The 18,840-nt window shown below is 37.6% G+C and overlaps 1 protein-coding gene across 8 annotated transcripts in view; it reads right to left on the reverse strand.

Moving 5' to 3' along the window:
* The window catches only part of DICER1 (dicer 1, ribonuclease III), a 71,767-nt gene that overhangs the window by 35,174 nt on the left and 17,753 nt on the right, over positions 1-18,840 (reverse strand). For 6 of the 8 annotated variants that reach the window (XM_024231631.3, XM_024231630.3, XM_024231633.3 and 3 more), the window contains 7 exons: positions 11,837-12,025; positions 11,044-11,206; positions 10,036-10,166; positions 8,559-8,693; positions 7,970-8,130; positions 5,070-5,238; positions 2,538-3,010 (listed from right to left, as the gene is read on the reverse strand). In XM_024231631.3, coding sequence (XP_024087399.1) covers positions 2,538-3,010; positions 5,070-5,238; positions 7,970-8,130; positions 8,559-8,693; positions 10,036-10,166; positions 11,044-11,206; positions 11,837-11,980 — 1,376 coding nt within the window. In that variant the 5' untranslated portion in view covers positions 11,981-12,025. Of the gene's footprint in view, positions 1-2,537; positions 3,011-5,069; positions 5,239-7,969; positions 8,131-8,558; positions 8,694-10,035; positions 10,167-11,043; positions 11,207-11,836; positions 12,026-12,886; positions 13,030-18,840 lie in introns of those variants that run through there. The other 2 variants (XM_054530473.2, XM_054530476.2) reach the window with 2 other exon arrangements.

Consider the following 18,840-nt stretch of genomic DNA (forward strand, 5'->3'; position numbering starts at 1 on the left):
AATTTGGGGAAGGTCACACACTGATGCTTGTTTTCTTCCTCTGTAATATGGAAAGAACATCTACTTTCCTCCCCCATGGAGTGTTGTGAATATGTCTTAAATATATATAAAAGTAACTTATAAACTCCTATATAAATATAAGGTACAAAGAAACCCATAAACATAAGACTGTGTACATACCTACACTACATATAGAAGTGGCTGTGATTTATTTTTTTTAATTAGGAGAGTACAAAACTGCATGTACATTACAATAGCTTATATGCCCATGAAACTATTCACTATAGAAGGGTTTTTCCTCCCATTAAACTGATGGAAGGAAAGAATCTGGATTTCAGGAAGTTTTTCTAAGCTTATTAAAAAGCTTATTGGAACAAGACCTCTATTGTATACTTAATTAGCTGCTCATAAAGTCAACCCTCAGACCACTCTTGATTCATCATACAGCACTAAATTCCAGTCACATTTTATGAAAGTTGATCACAATTAATCTGATCCTTAAAGTCAATAAGAAGTAACTGACTGATTCTGGATAAACCTTTTCAGGCTAATATTCCTGCAATAAAAACTGGCACATCTTTACCTAAAAATACAAGCAGAAAACAGGGGGAAGGCGGAAAATACACCCCCATTTCTTCTCTCCAAGCCCCAGAAAATTTATTTAATCCTTATACAATCCTAAATGGAGACGGGGAGTATGTCCATAACTAGGCTTACAACTGCGCCTGCATTAAACTTTTTTGACTCCCAAAATGCTTCTTCCCTGCCCTAAGAAATAATCCCTCCTTAGTCACGCTCTCCCAGGTCCGTCTCCTGGCAATCTTCCTGCTGTAAAGCACTGGTTTTTAGTGTTCTGTGATGCCCAGGGGCATTACTATGATAGAAAGAACTGGAAACTAGGAGTCAGGATATTAGGATTCTAGAATTGTCTCTGCCATTGACTAGCAATTTAACTTACAGCAAATCACTCTCTCTCCTGAGGCTCTTTCTCATTTTTACAAAAATAAGTGGGTTGGATTAGATAGTCAGTAAGGTCCCCTTCCAACCTTCAACTTCTGATTTAAATGTAATTTGGTCCCTAAAGTTATTTTCCTTTGTATTCATCAGAAGGATCAGGCTCAATGACTATGAAAATTACCAGACTAAAAACTGCCAGATGACGACCCTCGAGTCCAATTTCTCGTTACTCAAAAAAGTTTTTTAAAACCCCTAAACATTCAGAAGCAGTTAAGCGCGCGCGCACACACACACACACACACAGACACACACACACACACACACACACACACACACACACACAAAGAAATAAAAAGAAAAAAAAAATCCCAAATTACCTTACGAAGCAAAGCTTAGTTTTTCCTAACAGTTCACTACTTGCAGAAAAGTTACGGATCAACTGTGGCCAATTAATGGATCTCATAGAAAAGTAAATTGATTGAAGTACAAAATAAGGACCTTTTTTGGCAGAAAAAAATAAGAGTATCTATCCACAAACCAAAAGGACCATACATTAAGTGACCATCTGACAGAAATCTGGAGTATAGCTCCCTGGCTGGTTCTAAATTAGAAAAAAATCTTTCATTGAAGAAGTGAGAAAGAGTAGGAATCCACGGCCTAAAATTTGGATTCAATATCACCTTTGCTAATAGTCTTAGAACTTTCCCCACATTCTTATTCTCTTCTGATTCACAAAATTTTAATATGCAGTCTATGAACCAACCCAAAATAAATTCAATTTTTCTAAACTTTTTGCACTGTGGCCTTGAAAACTTTATTTTTGGAGACAAGGTCTGGCTCTACTGCCCAGGCTGGAGTGCAGTGGTGCCATCTCAGCTCACTGCAACCTCTGCCTCCCAGACTCAACCCACCTTCCCACCACAGCCTCCCGAGTAGCTGGGACTACAGGCATACACCACCACCAGCTAATTTTTGTATTTTTTCTAGAGACAGGGTTTCACCGTGTTGCCCCTTGTGAACTCAAACAATCTACCTGCCTCTGGCTCCCAAAGTGCTGGAATTACAGGCACAACCCATCATGCCCAGCCTAGCCTTGAAAAGTTGAATCCATATTTTTAAGAGAAAAAAATCAACATTAAAAAATTAGTCACAATACCCAGATAAAATTTCTCCTAAGACTACCTGAGGGGAACACTTGGTGTGAAATGCTTAACACAATGTCTAACATATAGTTAAGGATTAATAAATATCTGAATTGAATCTAAAATTGAATATAAAACAATGCTTTACTTAAATGTATACTGATTTTTTTAAAGACCATACTTGTCCTCCATTTTAGGTAGATTAGAATAAATTAGCATCCTTTAAGAAAAAAAATATCAGCCATATGAAAATCAGTCTTCTGGAAAACATCCTCTCTGTCAATCCCAGGACAGCATGACGTATCAGCAATGATGGCGCCAAGTCAAGGACACTTACATAACCCTCATGCTAGCTCTTACAGCTGCTACAGCGCATCACATCACAACACAGGACGCCTCCCTGTTCTCATGTGAAAGGAGTCAACTTAAGAGATTTACCTGTTTAAGACAACTGCTGTGTATCTTCTTTCCACAAAAATAATTCCACACAAAATGTTGGTAAAAGGAGAAGGAAAATTTGTCTCTGGCTTCTCTTTTTCTTCAATTTCTTCATCCTCATCATCATCCTCAGAATCACTCCATGACACATAATCATCCTGATTTCTATTATTATACCACTCAACGCTTTCAAACTGCTGTCGCTCATATGGTTTATATTTGCGTAATATTTCGAGCAGTTTGATGACTTTAGGAGTTACAAATTTCAGGTCAAGTGAGGCAGGTGAGAAGTGCTCTTCACATAGTGCATGTATTTTCCTTAGGAAAGTGTCTGTAAACAATAAAAATTTCCTGTGCAGCTCCTCTTGCTCATGTTTGATGTATTTCTGTAGTTCTCTTACCATCATTCCAGCTACTTTATCTGCACACCAGGGTCCCAGAACTACCAATACGGCACGACAGTCTGATAGTATCTACAAAAAAAAGAAAAGAAAAAACCTAATGCCAAATAATAATAATGTAGCATTTTCATGTGGGGTTTAACTGGGATTTCAGTTGTTCTCAAATGGCTCCTTAAATGTAACCCAGCCTTAGGTTAAGTCCCTGAAGGTGGGGGGAGAGGCCATTAGTCTTTTCAAGCTCATTTCATATGTATATGCCTAGAACCATCTCCTTTCTTCAATAAAATAATCAAACAGAAATTAAAACATGCAATTGTATGAGGTTAATGAAGCTTATTTTTAGATCTGTAATTAGTTAAAACTATATCTGAGTCATTTACTTCCTGCCAAATTACATAAAATTTATGTAGCACAGTAATTTAACTTTAGGCATCAAGGAAGAGCAATAGAGTTTTCCTTGAACTTTATGTACAATATTCTCCAGCATTATATGTTTTCCACTATACTGAATAGAAACTGTGGATGAATTTTGGTCGATCTACAGTCAGCACCTCCGTATGCCACGGTGAGATTGCTGTAAAAACACTGCACAGCTGTCTCTATTATCATTTCTTTTTTCTTTCTTTCTTTCTAAACAGTAGGAAAGGCCTTTATTGGTTGGAAGTGGAAAAGGAGCTAGGACAGCTGCACTGGGGCAGCCTCCACACACTCTGTCACAGTTCTCCAAAAGCCCCTGTTATCCAATTTCAATGAAAACACCACCACAAGGTCAGGGCTCTTCAACATTAACATCTCAGCTAAATTCAGACTCTGATCCTGGACCCTCCCAGAGTGCTGCATCTTACAACTCTAATTGAGAGCCAAAAGTCAATCCATGGCCAGGGTGTAACTGAAGAATTGAGGGAGAGGGAGAGGGAGAGAGGGAGAGAGGGAGAGAGGCAGAGAGGCAGAGAGGGAGAGAGGGGGAGGGAGAGGGGGAAGGTCGTGGGAGGGAGAGGGGGAAGGTCGGGGGAGGGAGGGGGAAGGTCGGGGGAGGGAGAGGGGGAAGGTGGGAGGAGGGAGGGGGAAGGTGGGGGGAGGGGAGGAGGAGGGGAGAGGAAGAGAGGGAGAAGCGGAGAGGAAGAGAGGGAGAAGCGGAGAGGAGGAGGGGGAGAGGAAGCAGAGATGGGGGAGGAGGGAGGGGACAGGGAGGGGGAGGAGGGAGGGGAGAGGGAGGGGGAGGAGAGGAAGAGGGGAGAGGGGAGGAAGAGGGGAGGGGGGAGAGGGGAGGAAGAGGGGAGAGGGGAGGAAGGCAGGGAGGGGAGGACGGGGGAGAGGAGGAAGGGGCGGGGGAGGGGAGGTACAGAAAGGAGAGGAGAGGAGAGAAAGAGAGAGGAAAAAAAGACAGGAAAGAAAAGAAGAAAGAAAAGGAAAGAGGAAAGGAAAGGCAAGGGAAAAGGAAAGGAAGAAAGAATGCAAAGGTTGAGAAAAATGTGGGCACTGCTGCTCGAGAAGAAAAAAATCATCAGGAGAGAAACTAAGACCCACATTTAATACCGTGTTAACATTCACAAATGGTTGCAAAGTTCTAGGGCAGTGGTTCTCGAGCTTTAATGAATCAGATTACTGGAGGGCTTATCGAAATTCAAAACTGAAGACTCTGCAAACAGTAAAATTGGTCCTGAGGACTCCACGCAGATGCTGCTGATGATGACGTGGGGCCCACAATGGAAGGATCACTGTCCTAAGGGAACTCTTCTCAAAGCAGTACCACTCAGAGACAACAGGCTCATATCCAGTTACACACACTAGGAAACTGCGGAAGAATTTGTTTAGTTCAAGGGTTTAAGCAGGAACTAACTCTTCTGACCAAAAAGAAACAAAAATTGGACTCACTCCTTATACTCAAATAACCATGACATGAATCCTAGCTCAGCTCCTTAAATAGGGGAAGTCTACACTTAATATAAATGTGCACTGGGTAACAATGAACTCAACCTAATACAGTATGTTCAATGAAAAATGTCTAAAAAGATTAAGACCTTAAACTAAAACGTAAAGCAGAGCCTCATTAAGCATACTTTCATTTCAATATTAAAAATAAACAAAGCTTTCAAAATATAATCACTGTACCTACTTGGTATATGCTTACCTGTTTCGAAATTAAAGTAGAATCTCTTTCTTTTGAATGTACAGATATATTACAATCATTGATAAAATTAAGTGCTTCTTCTAATTCCATCAGCAGTCTTTCATAAAGCCCACTTCTGTCAGTAAATGGTCCACAATCCACCACAATCTCACATGGCTGAGAAGTATACCTTTAACATAAGAAACAAAAGTTATCAATACTGCAGTAGTGAGAATGCAACTTAAAAAAAGTTTTTCAAAGAGCAAAAAAAAAAGGAAATAGATACTAAAAAAAAAAAAAAAAAAAAAAGCCAGAATGTTAGCAGTGGGGTGAGATTTTAGGTGTTTAATTATTATTTTTCTATATTACCATATTTCTCAACAGTAAATAATGTATTTTATAAACCAGTAAAGTATTGTTTAAAAGATGTTTTCAAAAGGCAAGGGGAGAAGAGGGGAAAGAAAAGAATACAAATGAGCATCCACTGCATCCCCAAGCATGATGCTGGGAATTTACATACCTTCTAACTGAATCCACACACAGGGAGGATGATGAAGGAAATGAAGGTTCAAAGACATTACATGACTCTGTCTAAACAAAACTCAGGACTGCCTTCCTCTGAGGGCTTTTTCAGCCAAACTCTACTGCCTCCCTGAACACCTTTTGTTTCATTTCTAAAAAACTCACTACAGCATTATGATCCATTTATGTCTAACTCCAAAAAGAAGCTTCCTAGTTTCAGTTTGTATATGTAATCAATATAAAAGGCAGGCTCACAACATGCCTTCCTAAAGTGGTACTCACGTTTATCTGCACGGGTTGAGTGCCCTTATCTGAAAGGCTTGGGACCTGAACTGTTTTGGATTTCCAATATTTTTCAGATTTTGGAGTATTTGCATATAAATAATGAAGCATCTTGAGGATGGGACCCAAGTCTAAACATGAAATTCATTTATGTTTCATATACACCTTATAGCTTGAAGGTAATTTTACACAATATTTTTAAATAATGTTGTGAATGAAACAGGTTTTGATCGCATTTTGGCTTCAATTCATCACAAGATCAGATATGAAATGTTCCACTTGTGGCATCACACCAGCACTCAAAAGGTTTCAGATTTTGGAGCATTTTGAATTTCGCGTTTTCAGATTAGGGATGCTCAATCTGTACTACGTTTGCCTGTTAGGTCTCAAGAAATGACCACAGGGGCTGATATTCAAATAATTTTGCCAATAGATTTCATTATGATTACATTTTGTTTTCTTTTGTTTTTTAGGTTTAGACTTCCATCTTTTGCCCCCTTAGGCATTTGCCAGAATGAAGAACAAGGGTGTTCAAAATACTCATGAAACTCAATCACTTCGCAGAAGCGGAAAGAAGAATGGGAAGACTGATCACCGGGAGTTTTATCATTCAATTTATCCATTTCCATATCTGTGTGAATTTTTAATATTTGCAAATATCGCTTTTATTTTTAACGTATTTTTAAATCCTCATAAGGAAAACTCCCCCAACTTTCATTCATTTCTATTATCATTCCTTGGGTCTTTTATGCCTTTCATAAAACATGACCACCAGAATGGCACATAATATCCTCAAAGTACATATGATAATTTTAATAAGAAAAAGAAATCTAGCAAAGACATATATACTATAGTTCTTATTTTTCTTAACCCAAAACAGAATTTATACTCAACCAAAGAGTCCTTATTTGCAGAATTAGGTAATGCTTATTCAACAGATTGCTTATCAGTTTTACTTAAACGCTCTACTACTTCTACTTCTCAGAAAACCTTTAGGCAATACAAGTGAAGCACTCTAACTCAGGTCAGACAAAAGCACAAGCACAGCCTTCTAGTTCTCCACCACAGTGTTGGCTCAAGAAGTCAGACACAGCACGTTCTAGAGGTCATAAGATTTGTATTTCATATGGCATTTGAATACCTAAGTTTGACAGATCCCAAATATTACCTTTCCTTCTCACTCTCCAAAGAAAATTTTCCTCAAATTCTTACTAAATGCCAGGCACACTGCAGATTTTTCTATGTGTCAATGTAATTGATCATCAAAGAATCCCATGAAACCACTGTCAATGCCATTTTATAAGTTCAAGGAAATAAGTGACTCACTCAAGGTCACACAGCTTACAATCAGTGGAGCGAGTATTCAAACCCACGTCTGACTTAACTCCACAACTTGAGAAATCAGTCTTCGCTACTTATTGTAACTGTCCTAAGAACCACCACTAGGTAATCTTTAGCCTTATTTAAGACTACATCTAGTAAGAATGGAAGGCTATTTTGACATAAATCGAATTCATTACATTTGAAAAGCCATTTTCCTAATTTGTAAAGGCTCCCTTCCACCAACTTAAGTTATGAAGGTTTTGCGTGTGTGCACGCTTTTCAATGAAACTCAAAATAGTAACCCTCTCAAAAAGAGTCAAACCTAGAAATCACAAACAGCAACTTTCTCTGAAATCCACAACCCATTTTCAAAACAATGGGGTATTTCCAAACATTTTAAAGTATACTGCTGAATTCTCTAAATAACTTAATGTTCTTTGAAAGCATCATGTAAGACATTTAGGTCAGAACAACAAAGCACACATATTGACAGAAAAAAAATACAAATTTACTGTTAAAGTTCCCAGTCCTTGGCAACAACAGCAAATAGGAAGAGCTGACACATAATCTCTTAAGACAGAAATGCCTGTCTGCTACTCTCTGTGGAAACAAGGCTAGATTCTTGAACTCACAGGTAACGGTACTTATAGAGAATTCTTACTCTTGCCCATTCCTTTTTACTGCCATTTGTTCACTTAAATAGATACTCTCTGCAAGGTACTACAAAAAACACCAAAGACTTAATATTGTTTTCAACTAATCTCATTAAAGCCGAGTCAATCGGAAGTGCATACCTGTCTAAGACCACCAGGTCAGTTGCAGTTTCAGCATTACTCTTAAGAATTTTCTCTAGTTTCTGAATCTTTTCTTCCAATTCCTCTGGATCACATTTCCCATTTAAAATGGAAGCAGTTAGTCCCAAAATGCGAGGACATGATGGACAATTTTCACAGAGCTAACATAATAAAAGATACTGACAGTAAAGACTTCATTTTGCAAGGCCATAACAAGAGAGACATCGCCATATTAAAACATATCAAAATCACTAACAAATAGTAAAAAAGAATTTGTTTGGTGGAAATGCCACTATACCAAGGACAACATAAAATTACTCATAGAATTACTGTAGTTTGTTTAAAAGATCTGTTTTTCAAAAAGGCTCAATTAGATACACTATGAAAATTATACAGAATTTATTATGATGTTTAAAAGTTTATTATAGATTTAAATGAACATTAATTTAATATTCATTCATTCATACACTGCAGCCAAACTCCCAATATTGATAACTAATATTATTGCTTTTGAAATCTAAAAAAAAAAAAAATCTGCATTTACTAAATAGTTTAGCAAGAATTACTAAGACTTAGGTCTAAAACTTACCTTCATAATTTCTCGATAGGGGTGGTCTAGGATTGCAAGATGACACTCATCAAACACCAAAAGGTTAATGTCTGACAGTGATAAGTAACCATTTTTCAAAACATTCAAGGCGACATAGCAAGTCATAATGAGAACCTAAAATAAAATTAACATCAGTAAACAAACACGGCATTCACGGCCTGGATACACTTACATAAAATCAGATCATAGAGCCATTGTATCATAAGTGAGGATTAAGGAATTCATTAGTCAAAATTAAAACTAAAATACTAAATACATATAATTTTATACATCAGAACTAAGAAGGAAATCAGGAAAGCATGGGAAAAGAGTAGGCAAAAAATATCTTGATAATGGAAAGCATGTCTTGATGACAAATCTACATTTACTTCAGGTTCTTAGATCCCCACAGCCATATTATGACTGATGAGATCTGTCAATTTAGGCAAATCACAAAACAATTCACACTTTTTATTTTTTTCTGTTGAACTGACATGGTTTTCTGGAAGAAAACCCAGAGTAAATGTTATTTTTGTAGCCTATCATTATGTGGATATTTAAGTGCTTTATTAATGAGGACTTATCCCAGTATGTGAAGCACACTAGTAGGCTGGGCTGTTTCAGTTCAGTGAGGAAGCGCCTCTTAACCACTGTGTATCCCCCAATGACCACTGTGTATCCCCCAATGACCAACACACCAGAAGCCCCAGTACATGTTGGCTACATGGAAACATGTAAGTTAGAGAAGCCTCCAGCACATGCTGGCTACATGGAAACATTCAGTTAGAGGAAGTCTCTGTCAAAGACCTAAACAGCTCAAGCAAGAAATTTCTCCAGTTTAAGACATTTAACTCAAGAGTAAATTTTTTGAAAGCGCATTATCAGCAAGTTGGAAATAGGTCATAGGAATTTGTGTTTTTCAAGCAAGCAGATCATACTGAAAGCTATTTCTTTTCTACAAAGTTAAGAGCAATAAAAATTAGTAATTTATTCGTTTTTTGTTTTTTGGTTTTTTTTTGAGATGGAGTCTCGCTGTCACCCAGGCTGGAGTGCGGTGGCGCGATCTCAGCTCACTGCAAACTCCACCTTCTGGGTTCAAGCAATTCTCCTGTCTCAGCCTCCCAAGTACCTAGGACTACTACGCCACCACGCCCGGCTAATTTTTGTATTTTTAGTAGAGACAGGGTTTCACCATATTGGTCAGGCTGGTCTTGAACTCCTGACCTCAGGTGATCCACCCACCTCAGCCTCCCAAAGTGCTGGGATTACAGGCGTCAGCCACTGCATCCGACCTTTATTTGGTTTTAAGGTAAGACTTACAGTAAGATACAGTACATCAGGACTAGCTTTTAGGCTGATTAAGTACAGGAAATTAGTTTTCAAACCTAAATCAGACAACCAAGGCTACAGATCATCTTACAAACCAAGTCAAGAACTTGTAGGGATTTATAAAGTGAAATTTCTCTACAAGTCTTACCTGGTGCTTAGTAAACTCTTGGTTCCATCTCTCTTTTGTCCAAGATGCATTTACTTCTAGGTTTGAGTATTCCCCAACCTTGAGATCTGAATGAGTTCTGACAGCTGACACTTGTTGAGCAACCTGGTTTGCTAATTACAAATATAATACTCCATGTAAATATGAGAAATCTTGTCTAGTTGGCTCTCTGGACTACTAATGATTAACAGTCTACAGAAATCCTTATTATTATATTAGACCTAACCAACAATGTTTTTGATAGCCTCTTTAAAACCACAGTTCCAAGGTTATCCTCCAAAAAAATGGCACCTACTAGACTTGCCACCTCACTTTTTGTCACTTGCTTCAGAGAACCCTACACCACCTTTCTTCTTCATAGCTGATTTCCTCTAAGCCACCCTCCTGTTTTCTTCAATAAAATCAGATGGAAACAAGACAGTCTAACATGTATTTAAAGCATATAGTTATACTGAGACAATCTAAAAAAAGAGCAGTGACATGAATATATTAGTGCTCTACCAGCTTAGGTTCACATTTTATATTTTTTATTTTTATATATAATCCAAGCATATAAAAATCAGTATTTTAAACTCTTAACTGAATATCTAATTTCTAAGCAGCATGTAACTTTATTAATACAACTGATATAGCAAAATCATAAGTACAAAAGTTAACTATCCATAATTAAGCACCTTTTGACATACTTGGTGAAGCTAAAACATCAAGAACAAAAATAAATGTAACAACTTAGATTATGTTCTAATGTACATATGTTCCAATACTTATGTTCCAAAAGCAATCCATTCAAAAGAAATACAGAACCAGAACATTTAAGAGAAACACCAAAAAGAAATAGGACAAAACAATTTCTGCCAGAAGAGATTAAATGAGTACATTATCTGTCAAACTTTCTTCAATAATTTAACTTAAGAAACACAGAAAATCTGTTTAAACATAAAATCCCATCCAATTTCCCCTGCACAACTTGATAAAATAATTTTTTATTACCAGAGTTGACCAAGAACACCGTCCTTTTTCCATTTCTGCTGAAGTCTCCCCTGATCTGATAGGACAGCTCTTTAGTGAGTAGTACTGCAATAAATGTCTTCCCTGAGCCAGTGTTTAAACAGACGATGGTATTATGATCCAGAGCTGCTTCAAGCAGTTCAACCTAGAAACACGGTGAAAAAAAAGTTATGCACTTCTTACCTAACTACAAAATTTATAAAATTGGATTTTATTTTAAATCAGGAAATTTCACTATTCTCTAAAATCGTCCTCCAATAAATTTATTAAAAAATCCCACAGTCTATGTCTTTATATGAGAATAACTCAGAGGAATAAAACGCCTGCTATATACAGCTGTACTGTGTAAATACGTGTTGAAATGGCATTTACCCTTTCTTTAAGCATTATTTTTGTATACACAGAATACTTCTTTAGAATAACATGAATGACTAAACTTAGAGTAATCGTGGTTCTGCCAGTTCATGGCTGAACATTTTCAAACTAATCTAGGTTCCTACCCAGCTCACTAGGACAGACACATCCAAGTGAATATTAAGGAACAGTGAGGTTTTCAGAGGGGGAAAAAAGAAACTTCACAAATACAACTATCAAATCCAATTACCCAGCAGATGTTAGAAAAGAAAAGGACTATTAAAAGTATTTTAAATGAGAAAATTAATCAGAAGTGGGAGGCCTGAAAGGGTAAATGAGTTTTATATAAGTTGTGTCAACTATATGCTAATGTATTCCATTTTAGTGAAGAATGCTCCAGTATTAGTGTTCGCATTAGTACCTGATATTTTCTTGGCGTATAAATGTTATCATGAATTGCTTCTTGTTGCCATGGCAGTCCAAAGAAAGGACCCATTGGTGAGGAAGCAGGGGTCATGAGCTGCAGGCCTGCCATGCTGAGGGGTTGCAAAGCAGGGCTTTTCATTCATCCAGTGTTTCTTTCATTGCATTTTTGTTCTAGCACAGCTTACTACAAAAGGGAAAAAGAATACCATTACACAATCATGCAGGGTTAAAAACAAAGAAAGCACAGAAACAAGAGAAACATCAGAATATCATTCCTATGAGCCATTCAAACTCTTCCTACAATTGTTTTAGCTTTTTCTTGATCTAAGAGGATCATTTTAGGAGTCAAGCATTCTGTACCTTACCCAGTGATTCTACGCCTAGAAATTTGTCTTAAAGAATGAATCAAGCAACTGCACAAAGAGATGTACATGAATATTTGTTGTTGCATTATTACTTAAAAATAAGAAATAACTTTAAAATCCACTAGTAAAAAATAAGCTACATAAATTATGGTATGCCTATATAATGGAATACTTTGAATCCATTAAGATTATAACACATATCTATAGTTCCTGACACAGAACAATGTCCATATTAAACCTTTAAAAGAAAATATGTATAGCATGATGCCTTGTTAAATATATGTACATACATAAAATATGTAAATACACACATAAATTTTGAACATTCTTTGTATATTCTATGACGTTATTGATAAAATGATAATGTATGGAAAGCACCCAGCACTGTGCCTACACCACGAAAGATTTGGACACTTGCTAAAATTGTCACTTTATCAATAGCCCATGAACATAGGCCTTTTTCTCAATTGACAACCTATTATAAATGCACAACCGACCAACTATTTAAATATGTATCTTTAAAATTATACATATCCTAGATAAATTAAAACAAATGACAGCACTCTGTGAAATAAAAATTTTTTCATGGTATCTAAGCACTTTCTATATTTCATATAGTTTTTTCCACAGATAAATCTGATTATGTAAAACGATAAAAACTGAATCTTTAAAATTCCTACCCTTCAAACAGAGGGTCAGGGATTCAAATATCTGTGTGAAAGCCTACCACTGGCTTTACCGTCAGCAGGATTTCCTCGCCCCACAGAAGGGAATTTCCTCTCTTGCACTGCTTTGGAATGTTCATTGCTATTACTCTATGAAACTGGAAGAGATAATTCAACTCTCTGTTACTTAGCAACCAAAACTTTTGAATCTCCTGACATGTTAAGTACAACACATGACTTAAGTTGTTGCAACTATTTCAACAAGAAGTCTCAAGTGTAGGGTCTCTTACACAGCACAATACTGAATTCTAATTTGAGAAATTAATTCTGTTGACAAGAATTCAATATTCAGCTACCATAAAGTACTATCTCAAGTAAGCAGTGCAGGGGCACCCCACTGCCGGAGCTGAGAGCCCAGTAAGACAGCACGTCTGTAGGCCTGACAGCACAATCACGCTCATCATCTTTCCAGAAGGGAACAAGCAAAGTACCACAGAGTACTTTATGAGATAATATTAACCCATAATTTCCCTGGATCAAAGAGAACTATGTTCTTCATGAAAAATAATCTGCTAATTCTCTGCTGAATCAAAGCCCCAACAGCCATTCCTTTTACCTTAGTACCCAAGCCTAGTACCCACTTTCCCAAATTCAGCAAGCCCTCAGGACTTGCAGGCTCATCAGTTAAACTTTTTTCTTAATACAACTGCCAAGAACCCTATGTGGAAGTCTATTTTACCAAAATGTCTGAGATCAAGAGGCCACTCTGAAGGCCCAAGGCTAAGATCTGCGGGTCCCATCACTGACCTTCTCACCTGGAATCCACTCTCGTGATACCTCCACAGTTCTCCTTCATGACTACAGACTGCATACTGTCTAGGACTATTCACCCTTAAGCCTGACCCTTCACTTCCACCCAACCCAAATGCTAATCCTAGACTTACTGAAGACATGGTAGAAGGTACCAAGAAACAAGTCTAAGTTCTGATGATGGATGAAAATATAAAACAAAGGAGAAAAGAGGGCCGTGATGTAAATACCCAACACATCTTCTCCTACTTCCAGAAACCAGGTATGTCCAGGAACCAGCAGCACCCCCTCCTCCCTACAACTGTCACCATTTCTTCTCATATAGATAACGTTAGTAATAGCAATAAATAACTCTAGAAAAATAGTCTAAAAATAAATTAGGAATGTTTTATTTTTTAAAGCTGGGGAGGATATTCTTCAAAAATGTCAATGACATAAAATACAAAGAAAAACTATGAAAATGTTCCAGATTAACAAAGACTATATGGATACACATGGACATAAAGATGGAAATAACAGACAGCAGGAACTCCAAAGGGAGGAAGGTGATAAAGGGGGACACGGTTGAAAAACTACCCATCGGGTACAATGTTCACTATTTGGGTAACGTGTACACTTGAAGTCCAATTCCCACCAGTATGCAATATACCCGTGTAATAAACACACCATACGTACCCTCTGAATCTAAAAGAAAAAAAAAAAGAGACTATAAAGAAACATGACAACTACATGTAATACCTGAACTTAGACTGGATCCTATCTGAAAGAGAAAAATGCCATAAAGGACTTTTTTTTTTTTTTTTTAACTAAAATGGGCAATATTGGAGGTATACAGTGTGATGTTTCGACACACATATACACAGTGAACTACTATAGTCAAGCTAACTAACATAGCCATCTCTTCACATAGCCACAATTTTTTGGTGTGGTGAGAATTCTTCAGATCTACTCTCTCAGCAAATTCAAGTATTCCATACACTGTTACCCACCACAGACCCCGTGCTGTATGCTGGATCTCATTCCATGTAACCGCAACTCTGTACCCTTTCACCAAGATCTCCCCATTCTCCCCACATTCTACGCCTTCTCTTTTACTCTGCTTGTAAGAATTCTACTTTTTTCGATCCCCATGTGACATCATGCAGTATTTGGCTTTCTGTGCGTGGCTTATTATCCTTAGTATTACATCCTCCAGGTTCATCTGAATTTTTGCAAATGGCAGGATTTCCTTCTTTTTAGCGCTGAATAATATTCCTCCATGTGTGTTTGTGTATCACAATTTCTTTACCCATTCATCTGTTGATGGACACTTAGATTGTTTCAATATTTTGGCTATTATGAATAATGTTGCAAAGAACATAAATAGTGATCTCATTCATAAAGGACATTATTGAATTCATTTTTAAAACGAGATAACAGCAATGTTAAAATTCCCTGAAGTTGATATAACTGACTGTGGCTATGTAAGACAATACCCTTATTGTTAGGAAATATACACTGAAGTATTTAGGGGTAAAGAGCTATGACACATGTAACTTATTCTCAAATGGTACAGAAAAAGAATCTACATGTAGATATATATATATACACACACACACACAGCTGATAAAGCAAGTGGGACAAAATGGGTACAGCACATATTTTTGTCCTATTATTCTTGCAACATAAATCTTTTTCTTCATTTTCTGCTCAAATATAAATAAATACTTCATTCCTTTATGTATTTAAAACCATAAGGACAGGTGAATCTGGCTAGCTCTCAAATACTCCATTTCCTCCACAGGTAATAGCCATGCTCAACTCTGCATGGTCTCAGTCAAACAGTGGCTCACTGAAGTCTTCAAGAATCCAGTTTCTTTTTTTCTTTTTTTTCACCAAGACTTAGAATCACTCGATCACTCAGGCTGAGTGCGGTGGCACAATGATGGCTCACTGCAGCCTCAACCTCACAAGTAGCTGGGACCACAGGTGTGCATCACCACGACTGGCTAATTTTTTAACTTTTTGTAGAGACAGGGTCTCGCTATGCTGCCTAGGCTCTAGTTTCTTATTTTCTGCCATCTGCCAGTCACCCAAACCTAAGCTGATGGGCATACAACTTACCCTTGGCCAGAGGAATTGGTTCATGCTCTTCCAACAGCAAAAAATTTAGGACTTTCATTTGATGGTTGAAGAGAAGCAGTTGTCTGTCTTTCCCTCTGAAGATGACTCATGAAATTATTAGCCCCATTTGCTGCTGCAATTACACTACACAGACCCATGAAAAGACCCAGCCTTAGGAGGAAACCAGCACCGCAGATGGCAAAAATAAAGAACCTGGGTCATTGATGACATCAATAAACTGCTGGATCAACCAAACTCAAAGCCCAGCCTAACAATGGACTTTCCAATTAACTGAGCCAACAAATTCCTTAACTATCCAAGCTAGCTTGAGTTGAATATTCTGGGATAAAAGCAAACCAAATGACACTCTCTAAATCACTATTATCACTTCCTGTAAAAGGTATAAGTAGAAAAGAGGAAAGCAAAGAACAGATATGAACAGAAAGAAAAGGAAAAAAAGGAAAGAAGGGAAAGAAGGAGGAAAGAAGGAAAAAGGGAAAGGAAGGGGAAAAGGAAAGAAAAGGGAAAGAGGAAGAGGAAGGGGAAGGAAAAGGGGAAGGAGAAGGAAAAGGGGAAGGGGAAAGGAAAGCGGAAGAGGAAGAGAAAGGGGAAATAAAAAGGAAAATGGAAAGGGGAAGGGGAAGGGAAAGGGAAAAGAAAAAGGAAAAGGGAAAGGGGAAGAGGAAAGGGGAAGGGGAAGGGAAAGAGGAAGGAAAAGGGAAAGGGGAAAGGGAAAGAAAAAGGGGAAGGGAATAAGGAAGGGGAAGGGGAAAGGGAAAGAAAAAGGGGATGGGAATGGGGATAGGGAAGGGAAAGGGGAAGGGGAAGGAAAAGGGAAAGGGGAAAGGGAAAGAAAAAGGGGAAGGGAACGGAGAAGGGGAAAGGAAAGGGGAAGGGGAAAGGAAAAAAGTCAAGGACCAAAGCAGAAGGCCATCAGGCCACAAATATTGAGATAATGAACAAGTACTGCAGCCAGACCCCAAGCAAGGTGAAAAGCTTTGTTTGTAAGGGAAACGTCAAGGGTCTTTAGACTCCAAGAAACCAGGGATGAGCTCTACCAAGAAGCTTCTAAGACTTTGAAAATTTTCTCCTTATTTGTCCTTAGGAATATTTTTTTCGCTTTCTGCTATCAGTAAATTCTTTTTGAAACTGCAAAGCCGCTTGTTTCGGAAACAAATTGAGGAAATATCTGGACAGTTCTCCCTCGGCTCAAGAGAGGGAGAGAGAGAGCATTTCCCTGGCCTGCCTGTTTCCTCCTTTGCTCTCATAAAATCACAAAGGAGAAAACAGGCAGGGCAGGGAAGCTGGCCCAAGACCAACAAAGACTCAATTCTATCTGGAAAATAAGCCCTAGACCTCCAATGTTTCTCAGGCCCGGTTTCACCTCAAGACACCAACTTCACTCAAGTGTGTGGATCCTATTCCTACAAACCAGCAGGTAAAGAGCTTGGAAAAGGAGGAGCTGCAAATTCACTCAGTGTCCAGGTTCTGTTCCTGGCATTTCAAAAGACAGAGATTTTTTTTTTTTCTTAGCAAACACAACATTTCTCATAAATGCCCTACCCCACCCTAAAACTTTCACAGGGTTTAGAAAAAATGATAGGTAGCTGGTTTCTAAGAATCAATCTGAGAATAAAAGTGAAAAAAAAATCAGAGAAATGAAAGGTATACATTTATCAACATTTAGGCTCTAAATAAAGAGAAAACAGATACATTATATAGTAAAAATAAATATCAAACAATAAAGAAATACAGAAATAACATCTGTAACCAAAAATACCTGAAAAGATTAAGGTTTCTATCAGCTCTCACAAAAAAACATGTGTAAGAAAATAATACAAACTATTGGAAGGGAATTCATTAAAAAGTTGATATTTAAAAAGGAAATTAAGCAAAGCACTATCCTCTGTGATATCTAGTCCCAAATGTACTCTGAGAAGTACTGCCGCCTACTCATGACTGCCTGACCTCTGCCGACCTGTAACCTTACATTCAGATTATTCACCTGGCTTAGAATGCTATCCTATTGCTGCCTCATCACCATTCACCAGCAATTTCCACAACAGAAGAGTAATCCCTGTAGGCTGAAAGCCTATAGCACATTATGCATCCTCCCTGACTGACCAACTTAAAGTGTTTAATCCTGTATTTCAATCCTGTGTGCTCAATCCAAGTGATCCTAGTAGTTACACTACAGAGGCTTGGGGTATAGTCTTAATCCATAAAATGTACTTCTGTAATTTTATATGAATTCTTATTTAGATAATTTCTCTTAAAACTCTGCTCTCACTAAAATATGACCAGTTAGACTAGAATTTCCTTGGATATAGGAGCTGCATATCTTACCCTTACCTGTATTACCCACTGTACAGAACCACATCCAGGACATGGTAAACAAAAACCGCAGGTTGTTAGAATGAAAACAATGTCCACCTGAGTGACATTAAAACCTCAAACAGCTTCTATTTGCCTTTCATAATTTCTATTACAGATTTTTACATCTATTCATAGACACACATACACAACATACACATTATTCTTTTACTGGAGCACAGCTCCATAAGAACAAGACATGAGTCTCATTCTTTGCACTTTTTAAATTTCCTGCTACAAGGTTCTGTATATACATTTAAGTAAATATTTGACAAACTCAATTACAGACTCATGAATGTCCACACAATAATATACAGAACAGAATCATGGATGGATCAAGATATATTTCTATTCGGTTTGGAAACACACATCTATCCCACTCCTATCAGCCCTGAGAGATGAGTGCAGGAGAGAAGATGTACAAGGACATAAAGAACAACAATTTAACCCTTCCAATTATATTTTCCATAAGGTTACCATGTTTAAATTAATTTTCATTCATTTAGTGGACAATAACGGGCCCCAGTAATGCACTTTCTATTTAGGGAAAACAAATCCAAGACTTAAAATTCCAACAGGTAATCTGTAATATAAAAACAGGAAAACCTATAATTTTGCCAATTTTTACTTTCTTGGCATGTTTAAACAGATTTTTTAAACTTGGCCTTAATGAAAAGATCTGA

The sequence above is a fragment of the Pongo abelii genome, chromosome 15 (genome assembly GCF_028885655.2).
Source record: "Pongo abelii isolate AG06213 chromosome 15, NHGRI_mPonAbe1-v2.0_pri, whole genome shotgun sequence".
Lineage (NCBI taxonomy): Eukaryota > Metazoa > Chordata > Mammalia > Primates > Hominidae > Pongo > Pongo abelii.